This window comes from Trichosurus vulpecula, chromosome 6, assembly GCF_011100635.1.
Source record: "Trichosurus vulpecula isolate mTriVul1 chromosome 6, mTriVul1.pri, whole genome shotgun sequence".
NCBI classification, from domain to species: Eukaryota; Metazoa; Chordata; class Mammalia; order Diprotodontia; family Phalangeridae; genus Trichosurus; species Trichosurus vulpecula.
Genome location: NC_050578.1, coordinates 219,714,268 through 219,733,257, shown reverse-complemented (window position 1 = coordinate 219,733,257; position 18,990 = coordinate 219,714,268). Strand labels below are relative to the sequence as shown.

The window sequence follows — 18,990 nt, the reverse complement described above, 5'->3', positions numbered from 1 at the left end:
AACAAAGAACAGAACTGAATAGATCACATCTTGGAATTAAGGGCAACCTGGTTGGTTACGGAGCTGAGGTACAGGGAACAACATGATTGGTTGTAAGTTAGGTAATTAGGGCTAGCAATGACTCTCCTTCTCTTCTGAGAATAAGAAATGCTCATTTTGGGGGTATAGCTACGATACAGTGGCCCAGACTTTCAGACAGGAAACCTGGCATCTTTGAAGTATAGCTTGGTTGTGCAGAGACATTAGACCAGTACTCCTTTGCTTTCCCACACATTCCTGAAGGGCAGTTAAATTCCTTGAGGCAAAAATAGATAAGTGATTAGCAAGGCAGCTGGCTTTCTAAAATTAACCCATTACAGGCTAGGTGAATTCTGAAATAATTTCAGAGACAAAAAAAACCCCATGACTTAAGTAATTACAGGACAAAAGCAGTTACTGCACAAAATCTATTAACTTTAAGTAGGAAAATTAAATAAATGATACAGGATGAATCTTGATCTCTTCAAGTCCATCATCTCTCTGCCAAGAAGTGGTAGGTAATATTTCCTCATCAGTATTTTGAAGCCAGGATTTGTCATGATTTCGGTCCAAGTTCTCAGGTCTTTCAAAGTTGTTTCCCCTCTCACGATTATTGTGATCATCACATAAATTGTTCTTTTGGTTCCATTGAATTCACACAGCATCAGTTAATGAAAGTGTTTTGTTTTTGACTACTGCAAAGCAGTGGTATTCATTATTTTTTATATCACAATAATTTGCAACTACTTTCCTGTAGCTGAATTTGCTTAGCTATTCTGCAATTGAAAGAAGCAATAAGTAAACAGGATATGGTTACAACAGGTTGAGCAAGTGCTTTCTATGATTTTATCTAGAAAGAGTAGAGGTTGCCATGGGAAATTCCCCATAGTCTTCAGGTTGATAATATCTAGCCTAATGTTAGCCTTTCATAGAAATACCTTGTTCTAGGAGCAAAGGACAATGAGAATACTTAGAATGCAGATTCTCCATTCTTTCTTTTTTGTGATTTTGGAGCACAAGGGCCATCTTGGAAAACAGAACATTTTTTACAGTAAATTTGCATGAAGTACATAACATTGTGGAATGGGGAAAATGGGCCTGTGAGAGGTGAGGGATTAAAAAACAAGTCTCTGTTTCTTTGGAATGGATTAACAATGGTGTGGTTAGTTGGCAGAACATTTATAGATTTGAATATGGTCTCTGCATATAGTTAAGAAAAGTTCCTGTTTTGGAAATTCAACTCTTCATGCTTACAGATTTTTTCACTGTCACAATGATAAAATTCCTAAATCATACAGTGTGGTTGGTTTGTGTAGAAAAATTTGGAGGAAAGAAATTTGTCCATCTCTGCTTTGCTTATAGGCATGATCCCATAATGCATAGGACCCAAGAAAGGGAGTAAATAGTAGGAGTGGCATGTAGGAGGTGGTCAGTGAGTGTTTCTTGAATACTTCAACAGACATATCCAAATCTTACTCCTGTATTCTATTTTAATCTCCTTTTCTTCTGTCTAATAGGTACTCTTTCCAAGATAGATGTCTTGGAATAACTGCACTGCTGTGACCAAATTCATTCTTTTGGGGTTAACAGATGATCCAACCCTTTGTGTCATCCTCTTTGTGATGTTTCTGGGTGTCTATGCTGTCACCTTAGTTGGTAACCTCAGCATAATTATATTGATCAGAAAGAGCTCCCAACTTCACACTCCAATGTACCGTTTCCTCAGTCACTTGGCTTTTGTGGATTCTGCGTATTCCTCATCTGTCACACCTGTTATGCTCAAGAACTTCCTTGTCCACAACACTATAATCCCTCTTGGAGGCTGTGTGGCCCAAATGTTCTGTGGAGCCACCTTTGGGACAGCTGAGTGCTTCCTGTTGGCTGTGATGGCCTATGATCGGTATATGGCCATCTGTAGACCCCTACTATACTCCACCAACATGTCTAGTAAGGTCTACACTCAGTTACTCATCACATCCTACCTGGGTAGTTGTATAAATGCTTGGATCTTCACTGGTTGTTTATTGACTCAGTCCTTCTGTGGACCCAATGAGATTAATCATTTTTTCTGTGATTATTCACCACTTTTGAAGCTTTCCTATTCCCAAGATGATCTTGCTGAAATTCTTCCTTCTGCATCTACTGGCTCAATAATTATGATCACAGTGCTAATTATCATAATCTCTTATGTATACATTCTCTTTTCTGTCCTGAAAATAAGGTCCACTGAAGGGAGATCTAAAGCTTTCTCAACTTGCACCTCCCACCTCACAGCAGTCACTTTGTTCTATGGCACCCTCACATTCATTTATGTGATGCCTAAGTCCAGCTACTCCACAGATGTGAATAAAGTCATGTCTGTTTTCTACATTGTAATGATACCCATGTTGAACCCTTTAATCTATAGTCTAAGGAACAATGAAGTAAAGGGGGCTCTGAAGAAGCTGATGAGTAAAAAACACCTTTTTTCATGAATTAGCTCCATATAGGTATTTATTAAATATATGTCCCAGGCACTTCATAAGGTTTGGGAAATACAAAAACAAAAGTGAAACTGTCTTTTCCCAAAGAGATCTAATATTTTACCAATATAATGGCTAGGATTAAGTGATACCATTAAATGTGTTTTAGGAAAATATATTTTCGTTTTGATGGGTTAAATTTGTGAATTTAAAGGTTGATTGCAAAGGTCTGAAAAATACATTCATTATTCCACAAATGAACCTCCCACCTTTGCAAAGTTGTTTAGAGAAGTGCCTTATTCCTCTTCTTCAGGTCTATGATTTTTTTTTGGAATTTGGAAGACTCATTTTCTGTTGATTTGTAGGGGTTGTCCTTTATGTTTACATTGTTATGTTCATTGTGTGTGTGTTGTGTTGTTGGCTCTGTTATCACTACTCTGTAACAGATAATTTAAATCATTTGTATGTTTCTCTATCAATCATATTTATTGTTACTTACAGCAAAGTTGTATTCCATTATGTTCATGTGTCACAATTTGTTTAGCCACTCCTCAGTCACTGGCCATCTGCTGCAATAAATGTCCATTTCTTGGTATTAATTAATCAATTTAATTATTATGGCTAGTAAATAATTAAGAAAATGAGCTGAGGGGCACTCCTGGAAACAAAAGGTGTGCCTTGGAGAACACTGAATGCTTAAAAAAATTGAAAATGGGATGTACCAGAGGATGGAAATCAAATATGATCGACTAACATTCAATGAGAGGTTGAACATACTAATGAGGAGGTGGGCAAAAAGTCTTCAACTCGTTCTGCTGAGAATGTGACCTGATCATGGGACTCTGCCACCTCTGGTAATCCAGATAAAAGAATTTATCTCTACCCAGACCACTCTGGCTGGTTTTCCCCTTCATAAGCTGTCTCACTCTAAATTCTAATGGAAGATTGCAAGGACATGGGTTTCTTTACTAAGAGCAAGTTCTCACCTAAACTGGATTCTGTTTGTAAGGTATTTTAGTTGGGTGAGGTTCCACCCACGACCAAAAAGAATGTGCCCTGAGCATTTGGGTAATCTCATCTGTCAGTAATGTCCTTAAGAGATGGGTTGAATAACCTATAGGGTTTGGTTTCTGAATGAGGAAATAGAAAAGGAAAATCTTAATTTTAAGTAACACTTGGTTCTTAACATATAAGAGAAAAAAATAATTCCTCTCCCTGCTTTGTTTCCAGTTCTGTGCTACCATAAAAATGGCACAAGAAATATTTAGGTATATGCAGGAGATTTCCTTCTATCAAGGACTACCTTTGTGGCATAATACACCTGTAAATATGTGTTCTTTTTTTTTGTTTTGGAGGGGCAAAAGCAAGGCAATTGGGATTAAATGACTTGCCCAAGGTCACACAGCTAGTAAGTGTGTCAAGTGTCTGAGGCCAGATCTGAAGTCAGGTCCTCCTGACTCCAGGGCTGGTGCTCTACTCTCTGCATCACCTAGCTGCTCCCAAAATGTACTCTTTATTGTACATGATAACTCTTTGTGGAGGGTGAAGAGGAAGAGATAGTAGAAAAAAATTAGGACATGTGAAAACAAAAGATATCAATTAGTAAGAATCATTTAAAAATAAAAATCTTTACAAACTGGCTACTTCCTTCCTGTTCAGTCTTACACTTTACTTCTTTCCATGCAGTGCACAATCTAGCTACACTGGACTATTTGCCTTTCCCCACACATGACACTCCATTTTCTGATTCTTAATTGATCCCTACTTGGCCCTCACCTTTCTAATGTGGACATGACAATCTTTGCCAGCTATTTCTCTCCTCCTACCACCAAATGAGACTTTCTCTTTAGTTCACAGCCTTAACTCCATCATTTTAAAATGGTCTTACGAAGCATGTGCAGAATGGAGAAGGCCATGTGCCCTGCTGTGTAAGTCTGTCAAAGTCTTCACCAGACAGCAATTATTGTTGGGCTCATGTTTGTCTAAGGAAAAAACTAGGTTCATGCTTTTACCTCATTTTGGGAAGTATAGAATAAAAATCAACATGAGCCTTTTAATTAAGCTCAGAGTTCCCAGGCAGGAAGGACCTGCTATTTTCCAAGTGTATATTTTCTTTAATATTTTTGTGTATCTTGCCACTACCCCTCTCTATTGCATCCCATTTCCAATGATGAAACATATATGAATCAGAAGTTGTGATCAATCATAGTATTAGCTGATGCCATGTTGAATGCAAATTCAACAGAAATATCAATACGCTAGATAAAGAAAGAAATTTTTGAGTTACTGCAGGCTTTCCTAAAGCGGGAGAGAAAAGTGAAGAGCTTCTAATCAATGATATCGGTTGTGGTGTGAGGAAGGGAAACAATGGCTGATGTTCCCAGACAGAATTCTCAGGCTGTTCCCTTGACCAAGATGGATGGAGCTCTAGTTGCTGTTCAAATGCTGCCCCATCCACAACCAGACCTGCTTCAGTCTCTCCAGAAATTCTTGTGCATTGTAGTGAAACTCACCCTCTCACCTGTGCACATCCTGCTTCTCACAAAATTCTCCTAGGGGAAGAAGAAAGGGAAAAGGGAAAAGGGAAGAGGACCTAGCCTCTTTAAAGCATAGTACCTCTTTAGTTAGTGGATCCAACCAACCTGAGGATCCTTTGGTAAGGTGGATGCTACAAATACAAAATGTGTCTGAATTCTATTTGGTCCTTTCTTTTTCTGCAGTGAAAACGGGGAAGGGAAACATGAAAGGGAACAAAGGGTTACAAGACATGTAGAGTTTATGGACTGTAATATATGGAGTGGGATGAGGCTACAATCCCCCATATGGAAGAGGCTACTTCTTGTATGGCATGCTGACATGTCGTGAAAATGCCCTGAAGAAATTTAGAGCAAGTAGAGGTATTCTATGAATGGTTTTGATATCCACGTGGTAAAGAGGAGCCTCCTTGATTAGCCATGGAATTAGAACAGGGGTGAATTTCTAAAGGGCATTGATTAGCTAGAAATAATTGAATTGTAAAGGTTATCAATTAAAATGGAAAGTTAATTGGAGTAAAAAATTTTGAGAAAGCAACAAGATCAGATGATTATTTATGTAATTTAAAAGATTTCCAGAATTCTGCTTCTGTATTACTTTTACAAAAATTTAGTTTTTGATTTCTCAGGTGTTCTTGGAATTTCTTAAGTATATCAACAACATAATTGTTAATCTACATTGCAGAAAATTTAATGACAATTGACCCAAAATGAATCAGGAGATGTGATGAACACCAATTTTCACACAGTGAACATTGTCACAATGACAATTGCCCCATATTTATCCCAGAACAATTTTTGAGAGTTTTCATAGCAGATCATACTCACTGATTTGGCTATCTTGCTATCTGCTCTTCTTTTTCCATTTTTAAAAAATCCTAGATAAACATCAACAAAGAAAAAACTAATGAAGGCCACTGAGAATTTAGAGACCTTCTCAAACAACTTTCTGTGGTAGTAATTGTCTTAATCCCATTGGATTTCAAATGGAATTTTGATGATATTGGCTATATTTGGTGGCAAGGTGCTTAAGGGTCTAAATCCCAAATGCTACAAAACCAAACATAAATATTCCCTCACCATGCCAAGATAGTTCCTTGGAGTCTAAAGTTATCATCTTCTTGTATCAGTAGGTACCAGTGTTGTTCTTGGTTTTGTTGTAAAATCACTTAGATCTGATTTTTTATTTGTAGGTCAGTTCAGGGGGTGGGGCTGCCTATTCCTTTTGATATATCAAACTGTATATTGATTTCAGTTTTGCATAAGGCTTTAATCTCCCCCCTCACCTTGTTTTAATAAGTAGGATTCATTCCTGATTTGGGTCTTCATGTATCTGTCCCATTGTAGGGCCACATAGGATCAAAGATTTGCAAGTGAGTTGTATGAATGGAACATTATCATAGCATGTTAGAAATTTGATCTACCATAGGTCATATCATACACACTGAAACATCACTACAAAGAGTAAATACATGATCAAACATTGTTAGATAAAAGTGCCTTAGGCAAAGATCTCCATGTATAGATAGATACATTTCTTTCATGTATTACTTCCATCCTGCCTTTCAGACTGAGGCTTTAGCTGGGGGAATTTCACTGATGTATCTGTTGGTTGATACAGTGGAAAGAGAAGTGAACTTGAAGTCAGGAGAGCTGGGTTTGAATCCCATATTTGAGTCTTACCGGCTCTGCCTCTGATTGTGGGTAAGTGATTGCAACTCTGTGATCCTTAGTTACCTCACCTATAAAATAAGAATAACATTACTTACAACAAAAATTGTGGGAGGAAAGTAATTTATGATGTTTTGATTGCGGTATTGAGTTATGAGAATTCCTGTTATCTGCTTATTATGATTTTGTTACCAATATAAACAAGACTTAAAGTTTTCAAAAGTGAGTTGGTGCCTTCCATTTAATGAATATTTTTCTGTGCCCACTATGCACAGAGCCTTGTCCATGGCACTGGAATGGAAAGGGAAAAAATGCAAGACAATCCTTCAACTCAGGGACCTTATATTCTATTGGAGAAAAGATAAAATATTTACTCAAATAAGTCAATACGAGGTGAGGTGAAGAGGGAAAGCATTTTAGAAACTAAGCTTTCTGTAAGTAGTGACCCATTGCAGAGCCACAAAGGAAGGTTGAGATTCTAAGAAGGAGAGATGAGATAGGGCATCTGGAGCATGAAGGATGACCTGGGCAGAGAGACAGAGATGGGGATAAAGTTCTGAGTCTGGGGCACAAGCAGTAAGCCAGTTGGCAGGGAACATACACTACATGTCTGGAAGCAAAGTGAAATAAATATGAAGAGGTAGGCTGGATTCAGATTGTGTATGACCCTCAATGTCAAGGGGAAGAATTGTTATTTTGTCCTTAAGGCAACAAGGGATCTGTTCAGGGCTTGAGTGAGCAAGTGACATGATTACCCATGTGCTTTAGGAAGATGATTTTTGTAGGTTTTTTAGAAGATAGTTTAGAAGAAGGAGAGACTGGATTTCTAATGGAGGTTTTTGCAATACTCCAAGTGAAAGGAGATGCAAACCTAAGTTAGGGTGATGGCTATTTAAGTGGACATGAGAGGTTATGAGATATACGTTATAGATGAAGTGGGAAGACTTGGCAGCTGGCTGGTTAGGAAATGGATGATGGAGAGAAGAATAGAGACTGATTTCAAGATTACAGACTAGGCTTCTTGGAAGGATGGCAAGACCCTCAACAGAAATAAGAAATTATCTAGATAAGTAGTTTTAGGTTGAAGATTAGGGATAAGATGATTTCTCTTTTGAACTTGTTGAGTTTGAAATGCTTTAGGGACATCAAGGTGTAAATGTCTAACTATTAGTGATTTGTGGATTGGAGTTCTGAACTAGATTCACTGACTTAGGTTTCCTTTGGATGGAGATGTTAATGGCAGTGGAAATGAATGAGTTTATTGAGAAGGTATAAAAAAAGAAGTGAGGTTCTAGGGCAGGGGTGGGGAACCTGTATCCTTGAGATCACCTGTGGCCTTCTATGCTCTTGGATGCAGCCATTTGACTGAATCAAGGTTTTACAGAACAAATCCTTTTATTAAGGTGATTTGTTCTGTGAAGTTCAGATTCAGTCAATGAGGCACACTTAAGGACCCAGAGAGCCTCATGTGGCCTTGAAAAGGAAAGGTCAGACAGGTAGGATGAATACTAGGACCAGGAGGGCCAGTGTCATGAAAATTCATGAAGAAAAACAATCCAATAAGAGTAGGTGGTCCACAGTGTCACATGCTGCAAAGAGACCAATAATCAATCAATCAGCAAGTATTTAATAAGCACCTACTCTTTTTCAGCCACTTTGCTAGGTGCTAATGATACAAATAAAAAATCTGTAGCAATCCCTACCAACTATGAATTTAAATGAAGATTACAAAAACATTATGATTTAGAGATTATTGGTAATTTTGCAAAGAATAGTTGTAGTGAAATGATGGAATCAGAAACCAGAATAGAATGCTTTAACAAGTGACTATGAGGAGGAGAAGTGGACTCATCTAATGTAGATTTTACTCACCTGAGAGCTGACAAGGAAAGAGAAGACATGTACTATGAAAACGTGACAGAATGTTAGGGTCAGATGAAAAGTTGTAAAGGATTGGACAGGTCTGAGTACATTTATAGGAAGAAGCCTGTAGATAAAATGACTAGAGATCTTTGGGTAGTTTTCCAATGGGGAAAGTTTAAGGTAGAAATAGGAAGAATGGGATCAATGGAACAAGTAGAGGAATTTATCCTGGGGAAAAGAAGGACTCTCTCTCTGTTCTGAAGATTGTTGCAAAGACACTAGGAGATGATATTGAGGAATATTGAATTGTAGAAGAGCAAAGAAAAGGGATCCTAGCAAGACAGCCTTTCTTTTGTCATAAAAGTAGGTTGCAAAGTCCTCTCTTCAGAAGGGAAGTGTAAATCAGAAGATGTCAAAAAATTGCCTCATCACTCTACAAATTTTTACTTATTTAAGGCATTGTTTTTTCTTGTGATTGCAAAGAAATAGTGGAACCATACAGCCATAATGCAGTGTTATCCTTAGAGATAAACAGTATCTCAATATTTTATATCATTTTTACTGCACTGAGAAGAGAAGAAAAATGAGTGTAGAGTTGGGAGTAATAAGAGCATTTCAGGAAAAGTAATATTTAAGATGATTTCTTACACTTGGAAATTAAGAAAGATTAAAAAATGCAAACATTTCAAGACAGTTTGGTCTTTAAAAGAAATGTAATATTTCTACATACATATGCATGTGTATGTGTGTGTGAGCATGTGTAGATGTAAAGTTGTGCTTCCTTTTTTCTCTTGTGCATTTTGAAAATGGTTCATTCTTGTTCCTTCTATCTACTCATGTCTGTCACTACCCAGTCAGCTGCTTCTCTTGCCACTCACAGTGGAAATCCTCCCTTGTAAGAGATCTGTATAGTCAAAGAAGCCAACTCCATAGAATCATCCTGTCTGAGAATCCATGCCTCATTCTGTACTTCTAGTCTCTCTCATTTTTCTGCCAAGAAGTGGTAGATAATATTTCCTCATCAGTCTTACGATGACATGATTTGTCACTACTTTGTTCCAAGTTCTAAGATCTTTCAAAGTGATTTCCCCTCTGGTGAGTATTGTGGTCATCTTATGAATCCTTATTCTAGTTCTACTGAGTTCACTCTGTGTCACTTAATGAAAGTTTTTCCATATTACTCCAAAGCAGCGTTGCTCATCGCTGATTATGACACATAAAATTGCCACTACTTTCCTATACCACAATTTGCTCGGCTATATTGCAATTGAAGGATGCAATAGGTAAACAGGATATAATTACAGCAGACTTAACAAGTGTTTTCCATTTTTTTGTATTAGAAACAGCAGCATTTGCATGGGAAATTTCCCATAGTCCTTCAGACTAGCAATATGTAGCTTAATGATTCCTCTTTGCCGAAATGCCAAGTTCTAGGAGCAAAATACAATGTGAAGACTCAGAAATGAGCTTCTCCACTCCTCTTCTCTTGTGATTTGAGAAAACAAGGGTGATCTTGGAAACCAGGGCTTTCCTCATAGTCAATTAGCATGAGGTAGATAACATCTTCAGATGTGGAAAGTGGTCCTGTGAAAGGTGAAGGAACATAGAGCAGGCTGTATTTCTTTGGGAGGGATTAACAATGGTACATAGATATCAGAACAGCATTAACACATTTGTACATACCTTATGCATATAGATTAGAAAGGTTCTAAGGATGTGATTAAACAATCCTCTTCACTCTTACAGCCCTTTTCACATTCTCACAAAGGCAAAATTGGCCAATCATAAAGTATTGTTGATCAGGGGAAAAAATTGGAGGCAACAAATATATTGATCTCTGCTTTACTTATGGGTAACTTCCACGCTACATAGGAGCAAAATATATGAGTATAATAGTAGGATGGGGAAATGAGAAGTGACCAGTGAATGACTCCTGAAGACATTAATGGATGTATTTAAATCTTAGTTATGCTTTGTATTTTAATCTCCTTTTCTTCTGTCTCATAGGCTCTCTTTCCAAGACAAATGTCTGGCAATAACTGCACAGCTGTGACTGAATTCATTATTTTGGGGTTAACAGATGATCCAAATCTTTGTGTCACCCTCTTTGTGATATTCCTAGGTGTCTATGCTGTCACCTTAGTTGGTAACCTTAGCATAATCACATTGATCAGAAGTAGCTCCCAACTTCACACTCCAATGTATCTTTTCCTCAGCCACTTGGCATCAGTGGATATTGGATATTCCTCATCCGTCACACCTGTTATGCTCAAGAACTTCCTTGTGGACACAACCATAATTCCTCTTGGAGGCTGCATGGCCCAGTTGTTCTTTGGAGCCATTTTTGGGACAGCTGAGTGCTTCCTGCTGGCTGTGATGGCTTATGATAGGTATATGGCCATCTGTAACCCCCTACTCTACTCCACCAACATGTCTCCGAGGGTCTGCACTCTGTTACTCTTCACATCCTACCTGGGTGGTTGTGTGAATGCTTGGATCTTTGTTGGTTGCTTATTGACCTGGTCCTTCTGTGGACCCAATAAGATCAATCACTTTTTCTGTGATTATTCACCACTTTTGAAACTTTCTAATTACCAAGATGATCTTGCTGAAATTCTTCCTGCTGCCTCTTCTGGGTCAATAATTATGATCACAGTGTTAATTATCATAGTCTCTTATGTATACATCCTCTTCTCTATCCTGAAGATAAGGTCCTCAGAGGGGAGATCCAAAGCTTTCTCCACTTGTACATCCCACCTCACAGCAGTCACTCTCTTCTATGGCACCCTCACATTCATTTATGTGATGCCAAAGTCCAGCTACTCAATAGAAGAGAATAAAGTGGTGTCTGTTTTCTACATTGTAATGATCCCCATGTTGAACCCTTTGATCTACAGTCTAAGGAACAATGATGTAAAATGGGCCCTTCGAAAACTGTTGAATAGGAAACATCCTTTTTCATGAATTCAGCTCAGTGCAAGAAGCATTTATTAATTATATACTATGTCCCAGGCACTGTGATATGTTTCAGGTATACAAGGATAAAATGAAACATTCTCTTCCTTTTAGGATCTAATATTTTACTGATATAAAGGTTAGAATTAAGTGATACCGATAACTTGGCATTAGAAAAATAAATTTTCATTTTGATGAGTTAAATTTGTGAATTTAAATGTTGATTGCAAAGGTCTAAAAATGCATGCAATGTTCCACAGACATGGATCTCCCACCTCTGCAAAGGCGTATAGAGAAGTGCCTTGTTCCTCTTGTTTGGATCCATAATTATTTTATCAGGAATCTAGCAATGCTCATTTTCTATTGATTTATGAGAGTCATTCTTTCCATTTAAGTTGTTTTTTCTATTGATTTGTGGGAGTAGTTTTTCCAATTAAGTTGTTATTTTCAGTGTGTGTTCTGTTCTTGGTTCTACTATCATGACTCTGTAACAGATCAGGTAAATCATTTTTTTATTATTGTATTAATCATATTTGTGATTTCTTACAGCATAATCATATTCTATTATGTTCATGTGCCCCAATTTATTTTGCATTCCTCAGTCACTGCTGTGATAAATGAAAAGTCCAAGAGACAAAATTCCTGCATATTTAATAATCAATTTATTTATTATGGCTAGTAAATCATTAAGAAAATGAGGTCAGCGGCACTGTTGGAAAACAAGGTCCACCTTGGAAAATATTGAATGCTTAAACAACCTTTGGAAAGGGGGATGTACCTGAGGGTGAACATCAACTCTGAGTGGCTAACATTCACTGTGAAGGCAGACATATTAATGAGGATGTGAGCAAAAAGTATTCAGTCAGCCTGCTGAGAATGTGATCAGATCATGAGACTCAGCCACCTAAAGCAATCTGGAATAAAAAATTCATCTGTACCCAGACTACTCTGACTGGTTTTCCCCTTCATAAGCCGGCTCACCCTAAATTCTAATGGCAGGTTTCAAGCACAGGAACTTATTTCCTAAGGGTAAGTTCTCACCTAAACTGGATTCTGTTTGTGAGGTCTTCTATTTGGGTAGGGTTCCACCCAAGATCAAAAAGCATGTACCCTGAGCATTTGGGCAATCTCACCTATCAGCAACGTTCTTCAGAAATGGCTGAATAACCTACAGGGGTTGTTTTCTAAATGAGGAAATATAAAGGGAAAACCTTAAACTTAAGTAATAATTGTTTATTAATATAAAAGAAAAATAATCATTACTCTCCCTGCTTTGTTTCCAGTTCTTTGTGACCACAAAAATAGTGCTAGAAATATTTAGATATATGTGGGAAATTTCCTTTCAAGTACTACCTATGTGGCATAATACACCTGCAAAAACATATTCTTTTTTCCTACATGATAGCTTTTTGTGAGGGGTGAAGAGGGAGAGATGCTAGAAGTTCAGATGTATAAAAACAAAAGATGTCAATAAAGAATCACTTAAAAAATAAAAATCTTTACAACTTGTCTACTTCCTACCTTTTCAGTCTTACACTTTGCTTCCATCCATGCAGTACACTTTAAAATTTTTTAGTTTTTGATTTCTCAGGTGTTCTTGGAATTTCTTAAGTACATCAACAACATAATTGCTAACTTCCAGTGTAGATAGTTAAATGATAATAGAACCAAAATGAATCAGTTGATGTGATGAGGAACAGTTTTCAGCTAGTGAACATTGTCACAATGACAATTGCTCCACATTGATACCAGAATAATCTTTGAGAGTTTCCATAGCAGATCATATTCACTGGTTTGGCTATCTTGCTATCTGACCTTTTTTCCATTTTTAAAAATTCTAGATAAACATAGACAAAGAAAAAATTAATGAAGGCCCCTGAGAATTTAGAGACCTTCTCAACCAACTCACCTCTGTGGTAGTAATTTTCTTAATCCCATTGGATTTCAAGTGGAATTTTAATGATGTCATCTATATTTGGTGGCAAGGTGCTCAAGAGTTTAAATCTCAAAAGCTACAAAACCAAACATAATTATTTCCTCACCATGCCAAGATAGTTCCTTGGAAGCAAAAGTTATTATCTTTATGCATCAATAGGTACCAGTGTTGTTTTTGGTTTTGTTGCAAAAAGATTTAGATCTGAGTTTTTGTTTGTAGCTCAGTTCAGGGGGGCTTGTCTATTCCTCTTCATATGTCAAACTTTATACTGATTTCAGTTTTGCGTAGGACTTTAATCTCCCTTCCCCCTTCTTGTCTTAATGAGTAGGATTCATTCCTGATTTGGGTCTTAATGTATCTAGTTCCTTGTATGGCCATGCAGAGTCGAAGATTTGCAAAGGAGTTGTGTGCATAAAATGTTATCATAGCATGTTAGTAAGTAAATTCTGATCTACCAACCTTAGGTAAAGATCTCCATGTATAGATAGATACATTTATTTCATGTATTACTTCCCCTCCTCTGCTCCTCTCCCCACTCCCAGCTTCTCAGACTGAGGCTTTAGCTGTAGGAATTTCACTGATTTATTTATTAGGTGATGCAGTAGAGAGAGAAGTGGTCTTCAAGTCAGGAGAGCTGTGTTCGAATCCCATATTTGAGTCTTACTGGCTCTGCCTCTGATTGTGGTGAGTGATTGCAACTCTGTAGTCCTCAGTGACCTCATGTATAAAATGAGAATAATAATATTTTCCACAAAAATTGTGAGAGGAAAGAAATTTATGACATTTCAATTGTGGTGTTAAGTTATTAAAATTCCTGTTATCTGCTTATTATGATTATGTTACCAATATAAATGAGACCTGAGGTTGGTATCTTCCATTCAGTGAATGTTTTTCTGTGCCCACTACGCACAGAGCATTGTCCAAGGCACAGGAATGGAAAGGGAAAAAATGCAAAACAATCCTTCAACTTAGGGAGCTTACATTCTATTGGAGAAAAATGGATAAAATATTTATTCAAATAAGTAAATACAAGGTGAGGTGAGGAGGGAGTTTTAGAAACCAAGCTTTCTGTAAGTAGTGACTCACTTGTAGAGCCATGAAGGAAGGTTGAGATTCTAAGAAGGAGAGATGAGGTAGGGGATTTGGAGCATGGAGGATGGCCTGTGCAGAAGGACAGAGATGGGGGTAGAATTTTGAGCCTGAGCACCAAGCAGTAGACCAATTGGGCTGGAAATAAACTACATGTCTGAAAGCAAAGTGAAATAAATATGAAGAGGTAGGCTGGATTCAGATTGTGCATGACCCTCAATGTCAAGGTGAAGAATTGTTATTTTGTCTTTAAGGCAACAAGGGATCTGTTCAGGGCTTGAGTGAGCAAGTAACATGATTAGCCATATGCTTTGGGAAGACCATTTTTGTAGGGTTTTTTTAGAGGATGGTATAGAGAACAGAGAGACCAGACTTCTGGGTAAGAGGTTTTTGCAATAATCCAAGTGAGAGGAGATGCAAACCTGTGTTAGGGTGATGGCTATTTAAGTGAACTGGAGAAGATATGAGATATATGTTATAGATGAAGAAGTGGGAAGACATGGCAGCTGACTGGTTGGGAAATGGATGATGGAGAGAAGAATAGAGACTGATTTCAAGATTGCAGACTAGGCTTCTTGGAAGGATGGCAGGACCCTCAGCAGAAATAAGAAATTATCTAGATAAGTGGTTTTAGTGGAAAGTAGGGGATAAAATGATTTCTCTTTTGAACTTGTTGAATTTGAAATGCTTTAGGGACATTGAGGTGTAAATGTCCAACTATTAGTGATTTGTGGATTGGAGTTCTGGGCCAGATTTACTGACTTAGGTTTCCTTTGGATGGAGATGTTAATGGCAGTAGAAACAAATGAGTTTATTGAGAAGGTATAGAAAAAGAAGTGAGGTTCTAGGGCATGGGTGGGGACCCTGTATCCTTGAGGCCACCTGCAGCCTTCTAGGTCCTTGGGTGCAGCCATTTGACTCAATCAAGGTTTTACAGAACAAATCCTTTTATTAAGGTGATTTGTTCTGTGAAGTTTAGATTCAGTCAACAGCGGACACTTAAGGACCCAGAGGGCTGCCTGTGGCCTTGAGGCCACAGGTTCACCCTGGACTCTAGGACATAGGCTGGGAGCACATTTATGATTAGAAGATAGCACAAGGATAATAATTTGCCAAAGGAGACTGAAAAGGAGGGGTCAGACAGGTAAGATGAATACTAACTTTGCAGAGAATAGTTGTAGTGAAATGATGGCATCAGAAACCAGATTAGAATACTTTAACAAGTGACTGGGAGGACAGGAAGTAGGCTCATCTAAGGTAAATTTTACCCTGCTGAGAGCTGATAAGGAAAGTGAAGAGATGTACTATGATAACTTGACAGAATGTCAGGGTCAAATGAAAAGTTGTAAAGGATTGGACAGGTCTGAGTACATTTATAGGAAGAAGCCCACAGATAAAAAGAGTAGGGATCGTTGGGTAGTCTTTCAATGGGGAAAGTTTAAGGTAGAAATAGGAAGGATGGGATCAATGGAACAAGAAGAGGAATTGATCCTGGGGAAAAGAAGGACTCTCTCTCTGTTCTGAAGTTTGTTGCAAAGACACTAGGGGATGATATTGAGGAATATTGAATTGTAGAAGAGCAAACAAAAGGGATCCTAGCAGGATAGCCTTTCTTTTGTCATAAAAATAGGTGCAAAGTCCTCTCTTCAGAAGGGAAGTGTAAATCAGAAGGTGTCTAAAAATTGCCTCATCACTCTACAAATTTTTATTTATTTAAGGCATTCTTTTTTCTTGCGATCACAAAGAAAGAGTGGAACCATAGAGCCATATGAGTGTTATCCTTAGAGATAAACAGTATCTCAATATTTTATATCATTTTTATTGGACTGAGAAGGGAAGAAAAATGAGTGTAGAGTTGGGAGTAATAAGAACATTTCAGGAAAAGTAATATTTAAGATGATTTCTTACACTTGGAAATTAAGAAAGATTAAAAAATGGAAACATTTCAAGACAGTTTGGTCTTTAAAAGAAATGTAACATTTCTACATATGTATACGTGTGTATGTGTGTGTGAGTGAGTGTAGATGTAAAGTTGTGCTTCCTTATTTCTCTTGTGCATTTTGAAAATGGGTTGTTCTCGTTCCTTCTATCTACTCATGTGTGTCACTACCCAGTCAGCTGCTTCTCTTGCCACTCACAGTGGAAGTCCTCCCTTGTAAGAGATCTGTTTAGTCAAAGAAACCAACTCCATAGAATCCTCCTGTCTGAGAATCCATGCCTCATTCTGTACCTCTAGTCTCTCTCTCATTTTTCTGCCAAGAAGTGGTAGATAATATTTCCTCATCAGTCTTATGATGACATGATTTGTCACTATTTTGTTCCAAGTTCTAAGATCTTTCAAGGTGATTTCCCCTCTGGTGAGTATTGTGGTCATCTTATGAATCCTTATTCTAGTTCTACTGAGTTCACTCTGTGTCACTTAATGAAAGTTTTTCCATATTACTCCAAAGAAGTGTTGCTCATCGCTTATTATGACACACAAAATTGCCACTACTTTCCTATACCACAATTTGCTCAGCTATATTGCAATTGAAGGATCCAATAGGTAAACAAGATATAACTACAGCAGATTGAACAAGTGTTTTCCATTTTTTTCTCTTAGAAACAGCAGCATTGCCATGGGAAATTTCCCATAGTCCTTCAGACTAGCAATATGTAGATTAATGATTCCTCTTTGCAGAAATGCTAAGTTCTAGGAGCAAAATACAATGAGAAGACTCAGAAATGAGATTCTCCACTCCTCTTTTCTTGTGATTTGAGGAAACAAGGGTGATCTTGGAAACCAGGGCTTTCCTCATAGTCAATTAGCATGAGGTGGATAACGTCTTCAGATGTGGAAAGTGGTCCTGTGAAAGGTGAAGGAACATAGAGCAGGCTGTATTTCTTTGGAAAGGATTAACACATGGTGCTTAGATGGCAGAACACCATTAACACCTTTGGATATAGTCTATGCATATAGTTAAGACAGGTTCCAGTGTTGTAATTAAACAATCCTCTTCACTCTTACAGCCTTTTTCATATTCTCACAAAGGCAAAATTGGCCAATCATACAGTATAGTTGGTCAGGAGAAAAACAATTGGAGGCAGCAAATATATTCATCTCTGCTTTGCTTATGGGTAACTTCCACGCTACATAGGAGCAAAATATGTGAGTGTAATAGTAGGATGGGGAAGTGAGAAGTGACCAGTGAATGACTCCTGAAGACATTAATGGATGTATCTAAATCTTAGTTATGTTTTGTATTTTAATCTCCTCTTCTTCTGTCTCATAGGCTCTCTTTCCAAGACAGATGTCTGGCAATAGCTGCACAGCTGTGACTGAATTCATTATTTTGGGGTTAACAGATGATCCAAATCTTTGTGTCATCCTCTTTGTGATATTTCTAGGTGTCTATGCTGTCACTTTACTTGGTAACCTTACCATAATCACGTTGATCAGAAGTAGCTCCCAACTTCACACTCCAATGTATCTTTTCCTCAGCCACTTGGCATCTGTGGATATTGGATATTCCTCCTCTGTCACACCTGTTATGCTCAAGAACTTCCTTGTGGACAAAACTGTAATGCCTCTTGGAGGATGTGTGGCCCAGCTGTTCTTTGGAGTTGCCTTTGGGACAGCTGAGTCCTTCCTGCTGGCTGTGATGGCTTATGATAGGTATATGGCCATCTGTAACCCCCTACTCTATTCAACCAACATGTCCTCTAGGGTCTGCACTCTGTTATTTATCACATCCTTCCTGGGTGGTTGTGTAAATGCTTGGACCTTTGCTGGTTGCTTATTGACCTGGTCCTTCTGTGGACCCAATAAGATCAATCACTTTTTCTGTGATTATTCACCACTTTTGAAACTTTCTAATTACCAAGATGATCTTGTTGAAATTCTTCCTGCTGCCTCTTCTGGGTCAATAATTATGATCACTGCACTAATTTTCATAATCTCTTATGTATACATCCTCTTCTCTGCCCTGAAAATAAAGTCCACTGAGGGGAGATCCAAGGCTTTCTCCACTTGTACATCCCACCTCACAGCAGTCACTCTCTTCTTTGGCACCATTACCTTCGTTTATATGATTCCTAAGTCTAGTTACTCAACAGACGAGAATAAAGTGGTATCTGTTTTCTACATTGTAATCATCCCCATGTTGAACCCCTTGATCTATAGTTTAAGGAACAATGAAGTAAAAGGGGCCCTTTGAAAACTGTTGAGTAGGAGACATGCTTTTTCATGAATTTAACTCAATGCAACAGGTATTTTTAAGTACATACTTTGTCCCATTCATTGTGATATATTTCAGAGATACAAGGCTAAAATGAAACATTCCTTTCCTTTAAGGATCTCATATTCTACTTCTATAATGGTTAGGATTAAGTGATGCCAACAACTCAGCTTTAGAAAAGATATATTTTCATTGTGATGTGTTAAATTTGTAAATTTAAATGTTGATTGCAAAGGTCTGAAAAT

General features: G+C 37.8%; 3 protein-coding genes across 3 annotated transcripts; all 3 read left to right on the top strand.

Moving 5' to 3' along the window:
* Positions 1 to 1,553: 1,553 nt before the first annotated feature.
* On the top strand, positions 1,554 to 2,492 carry LOC118853623 (olfactory receptor 480-like). Its single transcript, XM_036763792.1, has one exon. It carries the CDS (start codon positions 1,554 to 1,556, stop codon positions 2,490 to 2,492), a length of 939 nt encoding a protein of 312 aa, XP_036619687.1.
* Positions 2,493 to 10,567: 8,075 nt separating this feature from the next.
* LOC118853652 (olfactory receptor 480-like) lies at positions 10,568 to 11,512 on the top strand. Its single transcript, XM_036763835.1, has one exon. It carries the CDS (start codon positions 10,574 to 10,576, stop codon positions 11,510 to 11,512), a length of 939 nt encoding a protein of 312 aa, XP_036619730.1. The 5' UTR covers positions 10,568 to 10,573.
* Positions 11,513 to 17,818: 6,306 nt separating this feature from the next.
* Positions 17,819 to 18,724, top strand: LOC118853774 (olfactory receptor 480-like). The gene has a single exon (XM_036763973.1). The coding sequence runs from the start codon at positions 17,819 to 17,821 to the stop codon at positions 18,722 to 18,724; it is 906 nt and encodes a 301-aa protein (XP_036619868.1).
* The last annotated feature ends 266 nt before the right edge of the window (positions 18,725 to 18,990 follow it).